Source organism: Genypterus blacodes, unplaced genomic scaffold (genome assembly GCF_046128005.1).
Source record: "Genypterus blacodes isolate CSIRO-AG114 ecotype Tasmania unplaced genomic scaffold, CSIRO-AGI_Gbla_v1 ptg000208l_1, whole genome shotgun sequence".
In the NCBI taxonomy this organism is placed as follows: domain Eukaryota; kingdom Metazoa; phylum Chordata; class Actinopteri; order Ophidiiformes; family Ophidiidae; genus Genypterus; species Genypterus blacodes.
In genome coordinates, this window is record NW_027467007.1 from 35,001 (window position 1) to 42,500 (window position 7,500).

At 49.4% G+C, this 7,500-nt stretch overlaps 2 protein-coding genes across 5 annotated transcripts in view; one reads left to right on the plus strand and one right to left on the minus strand.

Moving 5' to 3' along the window:
* LOC143015538 (polycomb protein SCMH1-like) overlaps positions 1-1,940 on the minus strand; it is a 12,530-nt gene extending 10,590 nt beyond the window's left edge. The window contains exons 1-6 of the mRNA XM_076169549.1: positions 1,873-1,940; positions 1,674-1,742; positions 1,462-1,532; positions 944-1,178; positions 728-816; positions 15-258 (exon numbers count right to left, since the gene is read on the minus strand). Coding sequence (XP_076025664.1) covers positions 15-258; positions 728-816; positions 944-1,178; positions 1,462-1,532; positions 1,674-1,742; positions 1,873-1,894 — 730 coding nt within the window. The 5' untranslated portion in view covers positions 1,895-1,940. The remainder of the gene's footprint in view (positions 1-14; positions 259-727; positions 817-943; positions 1,179-1,461; positions 1,533-1,673; positions 1,743-1,872) is intronic.
* Positions 1,941-6,158: 4,218 nt separating this feature from the next.
* LOC143015536 (cyclin-dependent kinase-like 5) overlaps positions 6,159-7,500 on the plus strand; it is a 24,564-nt gene continuing 23,222 nt past the window's right edge. For all 4 annotated transcript variants that reach the window (XR_012965440.1, XM_076169543.1, XM_076169545.1 and 1 more), the window contains exon 1: positions 6,159-6,269. The gene's annotated coding sequence lies outside the window, so the exon portion shown is untranslated. The remainder of the gene's footprint in view (positions 6,270-7,500) is intronic.

Consider the following 7,500-nt stretch of genomic DNA (forward strand, 5'->3'; position numbering starts at 1 on the left):
AGAGCAGCACTCACAGAAGTTCCCTGGTGGCTGCAGGCTGTGTTTGGTCAGGCAGCACCAGCCCACAGGGAAGATGTCTCTGGAGTCAAAGGGGCACCAGTAGTCAAAGGCGCCGCGCCAGCCGTCAAACATGATGAAGATCTCCTGACCTCTGACCTCCCCCACTGTGGCAGGACAGATCAGGTAGGGGTTCTTCCTGTCTACAGCCTCCAGCTTCATACCAGGCTGGTAGTAGTTCTTAGGAGGGCTGGAAGGCTCCTGAACACACACACACACACACACACACACACACACGTTTGTATGAAGTACTAGTATCATTTCCTGTGTGTTTACATTGCTGAATTCATGTCGGTGCATGATTTCACCTCAGAATTCAGTGAATTAAATTCTAGTTTTGATAAACTGTAATGATTACGAGAACATCTTTATTTACATTCTTACTGAAATATAAACAAATGAAACATCCAGTTTCCTTCTCTGTCTTTGCCACTCCTCCATCCTGGCTGTGATGTGGGAATGTTTCATAAAATTTCCTCTTATCTTATGTCTCCCCCTGGTGGTGAAGTCAGTTATTGCACATTTATCAGGCTAATATAAACACTGGACTATGATTATCACCCAACCATAAATTTAAATATTTGTAGTTACAGGACTTAGACAGTGCTCAGTCATAAAGATACTGAATATCAGCAGAGAGTTAAGTTTAGAGTGACTTCTGTGCCTGTACCTTCTTGAAAGCCGAGGCCGGAGCCATCTCTGCTCCGCTCAGGGTCCTCAGGAGGAACATGGGCCAGGAGGAGGCGTTCATCCTGAAACCTGCAGGTCAGACAGCGCTTCAGCTTGAAGGTGCGGCCCTTTAAATGTGCTGTGATGGAGGAATGATGGAGCGGCAGGCTCCTGTGCTGCCGTGACCTCGTTCTCTCCCCTTACCCTCGTCTCTTACCCAGTGGCGGCTGCAGCATGTCTCCGTTCCTCTCGCACGTTCCTATCGGCTGGATGTCCGACGAGTCGATCAGTCGCCAGAAGTCGTTGGTATTGTCGCTGCCGTCCAGACGCAGGCGCAGACGGGTGCCCATCATGCCCATCACCGTGGCGATGCACACCGAGTTGGAGTTGCGGGGGTCTCGTGCCTCCAGCTTCATGCCCGCCTTGAAGTCATTGCTGGGGGGGATTCTGGACTGTGGGGGGGGGGGGGGGGGGGGTCACACACACACACACACACACACACACGCACACAGGGGGGCTTCAGTCTCTCTCATATATGATGTGTGTGTTGCTTGTAGGTACAGTATATGATGGAGGAGAATAACTAATAACAGTAAACATCCAGCAACCGGGCCCAGTAAACATGTCTACCAGCTGACTCCTCTGCCAGTCTGGGTGAGACCTTTACAAAGCTTCAAGTACAGAAGCAGAGGAAACGTTGGCCCTTGTTCTCTAAATGCATTACAGGTGATCTACCTGTCTGAAGCAGGTGGGTGAAGCAGCAGTGGAGGAGGTTTCCCTCAGGTACTCCTCCCAACTGAAAGGTTCTACAAACAATCACAGAAGGAGAGTGAGATTAGGATCCAGCATTGCAACCCTAAACAGACAGGAAAGGGTCTGGAGTCCAAACAGCTTTAGATTCAGCCTGAATGAAAACAACATCAGGTTGAAATTCAGATTTAGCAAACCGTTGGATTTGTCGAGGGCGGAGCCGGCGGTGATGCTGCTTCTTCTCTCCTTCTTCTCCTCTTTCTGATCTGAAAGCAGGGGAGTCAAAGCACTCATCAGGATTTTGAGTGTGTGTGTGTGTTAGTGTGTTAGAACATCAGAGTGTGACTGTAAGGCTCCAAACAGGTGAACGTGTGTGTGTGTGTGAGGCATCAGTACCTCTGTGTGGCGTTCGGCCCATCGCGACCAGAAGCAAACGGACTGCTGCAGACGCCCGGCTGAGACCTACACACACACTGAAGAGGACACACACACACACACACACACACACACACACAAACATACACAATGTACACAACTTCATCATTAGACATCCATGCAAGTACAAGAAAACAGAATAAAACCATTAACAGCTGCAGGAAACTTAATACTTACAACTTAAAAATTAACTCAAACATTTGGATCATTTTGATTGGTCGAGAGGTCTAAAATGTTACTAAAATCATTATTTAAAGTATATTTCAATGTGGATTAACTGAGTTATTGTCAAAGTCACAATGAATCATTTTAATCACCGCTATAAGAATATTATACAAATGATTTTACTCTAAAATACAAAGTTAATGAACAGAGAAGATCTCAGCTCACACATTCATTTACATTCACAGCAGAGGGGCTGGAATTATAGCATTCACTAACAAATATGTGTAATATAAAGTGATCTTAGTCAACACACACTCCTCTGAGCACAAAGTGAAGCTTCACAGTGTTGCTTCACACACACACACACACACACACACACACACACGATGAATTGTAAAAGCTAATAACTCTGATAACATTAAAGTAGTTACCAGGCTGTCTGAGGTGGAAACCTGCTAAACTAGTCCAGCTCAGCACCACAACAGCTCCACTTCCTGTGAAACCCCACGGCTCAGAATGAAGCAGACAGATGAAACAACACAAGCTGCCAAAAAAGGTTCAAAAACGCAGAGCAGCTCTCCTCTCCTCGATGGTAGGACTGTAGCTCTGCAGTGTGTGTGTGTGTGTGTGTGTGTGTCCCTCCCTGTGAAGACCCCCCCCCCCGTCTGTGCTGTGAAGCCCATTGAGCAGGAGCCATAAAGATTCCAAGCCGCCATAAAAAGCCATTAAGACGCGTGGATGAGGGACGTCTGCTCACCAACATGAAAAGGATTCCAGCTCCTCTGCAGAGCGGCGGTGTGTGTGCGGTGTGTGTGTTTGCTCCGGCCTGTCTGCTGCTCTACACAGGGTCAGACAAAACAAGCCGGCAGACCAGGAAGCACTTAAGTTTATGGCCTCCGCTCACATGAGGCAGCCACTGATCTGGGATTAGCACAATGGTCACCGAGCCAAACGGGGAGAAGAAGAGAAGAGGAACTACTACTACTACGACTGAGAGGAAACATCTCCTTCAGTCAGATTACTATCATACAACAACAACAACAACAACAACAACAACAACAGAGTTCAGACGGCACTGAACAACACAAAGGATCAATCACACATGGTGACACCGATCAGCTCACTGTGTCACGTCACACAACAATGCTAAAGTTCACACACACTTACAGGCAGAGAGAAGGGGGGGGACAGACAGACAGACAGACAGACAGACAGAGACAAACCTCCACAGCCTGATGGCAAAGAACATCAGAGCTCACAAATAAAGTTTAGTTGGAAGGAAAGTAAAACAATGATCAACAAAAACAATCACATTCCTATCAATCTAAATGATAATCACTTCTCTCCTCCACTGTCTCCTACCTGCTCACTCTGCAGGGCTGAAGGACCCTGGAGCCTAAAGGTCACAGGTCAGCCCTCAGTTCTGACTTTATTTGTAGTTTTTCTGTCCACCCGTCCGTCCTCTATAAGCACGTCTCCTTCCCTCTGGTCTGTGTGTGTGTGCGTGTGTGTGGTGAGACACCAGTCAATCCACAACAGCCACCCCCCACACACACACACACACACACACGTCAGTCACGCCCACTTGCATGACAAGTTTGAATTTGCCTTAAAGACAAGAACCCCCCCCCCATCCAGTCTGACAGAGCTGAGGAGCATCAGCAAGGACAAAGTGGACAAAGGCCAAAGGTCACAGAGCCAGAGTAGGAGGAGGAGGAGGAGGAGGAGGCGTGTCTCTGTCTTCATATGTCAATAAAGGTTTGGACTGTAGGAAAGATGAGGCTCTCTGCTCTCTGCGGTCAATAACAAACATCTGGTCCAGCAGCGTGTGTGTGTGTCAATGTGCAGACTGATCAGCTGGGTCAGAACAGGACCTAGCAGCAGAGTGGTGTGGGTGTGGGTGTGTGTGGGTCTCACACACGGTCCAGTGTGTTCGCACTCTGCAGGATGGAGATGAAATTCATTAATGAGTGGAAAAGTGTGTGACGCATTTCCAGCAGCAGGTTCTGGTCCCGGGCGGTGGGCGGGTCGGACCCACTGGATCAGCTACACGGTGCTAACGTTACATGAGAGCCGCGGGCGGGATGGAACCCAGCGAGGAGGAAACACTGAGGGCTCTGAGCTCATTTAGAGGGAATTTAGCAGATAAACAGCGACAAACGTGCAAAAGTGCAATGTCTTAAAAAAAAAAAACAACACACCGCAGCAAAGCAGAGCGTCTGAGGCTGAGCAGCCGGAGCTCCAGCGTGCGGGACGCGGCGAGCAAACAGGCCGGGAGAGAGCGCACACAGCCGGCACAGCGCCACCGAGCCTGCGGGGTCGAGGCTCCGCAGCGAGGGACGCGAACGAGCCGCACTCACCGTGTGGACGAGCGGTTAGGATGGACGAGTCCTCACTTTCTGTCAGATGCAGGCCGCCATGTTCGCTGCAGCTCCGCGCATGTCCGCCGCGCAGAGCTACAGAGCTACAGAGCTCACAGAGCACCCAGAGCCTCGTAGAGCTACAGCTCACAGAGCCTCATAGAGCTCACAGAGCACCCAGGTCCAAACACAGAGCATTCATCACTGCTCTGCTCTATGAAGGCTGAAGGTTTCATCTCCTTCATCACAGTGATTCACATGCTTCAGTCACTCAGCCTGGAAATGAGACAGAAACATGAAGTCACACACACACACACACACACACACACAGAGAGAAGAGGAGAGAAGCTCATTAGAATATTAATAAGAATAAACATAAGGAGATTGTATGAATGAATTGTGTGACAGTGGAGAGCAGAGGACAAACAGATTATTATTATTATTATTATTATTATTATTATTCTATGATCTAATACAGCTACAGGGTAAACACATAAACACATCAATAAACCTGCTCGATTCTGAGAAAAGAAACAATGTGGATCAGACTGACTGACTGACTGACTGACTGACTGACTGACAGGATGATAAAGGGACAAATATCTGCAGGTCAGTCTGGTTATGGAGGTCACACACACACACACACACATCTGGGCCAAGTTACAAACAGGATATCATTTCCATGACAAAGTTTGTTTTGGTCTCATACTGGTTCTGGTCTCATTCTGGATCTGGTTTCATACTGGTTCTGGTCTCATTCTGGTTCTGGTCTCATGCTGGATCTGGTTTCATACTGGTCGTGGTCTCATACTGGTTCTGGTCTCATTCTGGATCTGGTTTCATACTGGTCGTGGTCTTATACTGGTTCTGGTCTCATTCTGGTTCTGGTCTCATTCTGGTTCTGGTCTCATACTGGTTCTGGTCTCATACTGGTCATGGTCTCATTCTGGATCTGGTTTCATACTGGCTCTGGTCTCATTCTGGTTCTGGTCTCATTCTGGATCTGGTTTCATACTGGTCGTGGTCTCATACTGGTTCTGGTCTCATTCTGGTTCTGGTCTCATTCTGGTTCTGGTCTCATACTGGTTCTGGTCTCATACTGGTCGTGATCTCATACTGGTTCCGGTCTCATTCTGGTTCTGATCTCATACTGGTTCTGGTCTCATACTGGTTGTGATCTCATACTGGTTCTGGTCTCATTCTGGTTCTGATCTCATACTGGTTCTGGTCTCATTCTGGTTCTGATCTCATACTGGTTCTGGTCTCATACTGGCTTTGATCTCATACTGGTCGTGGTCTCATACTGGCTCTGGTCTCATTCTGGTTCTGGTCTCATTCTTGTTCTGGTTCTGGTCTCATACTGGCTCTGGTCTCATACTGGTCGTGGTCTCATACTGGCTCTGGTCTCATTCTGGTTCTGTTTCTGGTCTCATACTGGCTGTGGTCTCATACTGGTCGTGGTCTCATACTGGTTCTGGTCTCATACTGGTCGTGGTCTCATACTGGCTCTGGTCTCACTCTGGTCTTGGTCTCATCCTGGCTCTGGTCTCATTCTGGTTCTGGTCTCATACTGGCTCTGGTCTCATCCTGGCTCTGGTCTCACACTGGTCGTGGTCTGATCCTGGCTCTGGACGCTCAGCTGGATGGAGCCGCGGCACGTCTGCGCTCCTATTGGCTGTCCGCAGCGTCGCTCAGCGCAGTGACGCTCCTGCTGCTATAAGCGGCTGAAGCTGGAGCTGAAACACGGAGCCTTGAGGAGCTGTGGACGGAGCACGGACGGGCCGTCAGCGGCGTTATGGCTGCGGATTCCTCCTCCTCTTCATCAGCATCTGAGTGAGTGTGATATGTGATCGTGTCACGACGCGGCTCGGCCCTGCGGGGGGTCTTTACCTCCACAGGACGTTTCTGCGCGGTGCTCGTCATCATTTTCATGTGCATGATGCGCCGTGATTCACACACCGAGCCTCCTCACGCAGACTCAGCCCAGCTGCAGGTAAACCGAGTGGCGGCTTCAGCCTCAGCTTCAGCCTCAGCCTCAGCCTCAGCTTCAGCTTCAGCTTCAGCCTTGTTGGTTTCATGATTGCGTGCTTGATTTGTCTCTGACGGCAGATTGATGCTGTGAGCTATGGCGCTTGTTGTGCAACACTGTGTGTGTGTGTGTGTGTGTGTGTGTGTGTGTGTGTGTGTGTGACCGTTATAACGCGCTGGATGCTGTGTAGGCTGAGAAACGCGTGGACGGCGGCGGAGGAACGAAGCTGCTGCGCTCCGCAACGCAGCGACGAGAGAGACGCAGTTTCGGTGCAGAGAGCAGCATTACTATTCTCTCTCTCTCTCTCTCTCTCTCTCCCTGTCTCCCCCCTCCCTCCCTCCCTCCCCCCGCATTACACACACACACACACACACACACACTCTGGTGGTTTTGCTCTCTGCTTGTCTCAAACACGAACATGTCCGCTGCTTCTGTCAGCAATCCAACACACTTCCAGAGAGATGTGATGTTTCCACCTTTATCTCTATATGTACCAGTGTGTGTGTGTGTGTGTGTGTGTGTGTGTGTGTGTGTGTGCGTGTGTGTGCGCGTGTGTGTGTGTGTGTGTGTGTGTGTGTGTATCTCATGTTCCCTGATCCACGCCGTCCCCGGCTCTGTGCTGCTCTGACGATGATGACACTCAGGCTGATGTTTGTTCATTCAGATGTTCCATTCCCATCTTCACCACCACTCCATCCACGGCCACAGCATCTTCCTCCTCTTCCTCATCACTTCCCTGTAGACTTGTAGGCTGGAGTGGAGTGCACACTGCATAGGCCCCCGCCCACACAGGCACATGAGCCAAATCAACATTAAGACTGCTCTTTGTAGTTTGAAGAGAATCTGAAAAGTCCCAAAAAGAAAGAAAAGTGTTTTTTCACCGCGGAACAAAGTGGCAGACGAATGAGGGAACACTATGAATAGATGTACTGTGACAGTTGGCATTCATCTGCGTTCACAAACACAATACAAAGAGGTATTTAATAATAGTGGTCATTTTTGGGGATGTGTGACAGGAAGAGATCTAAGCCTTTG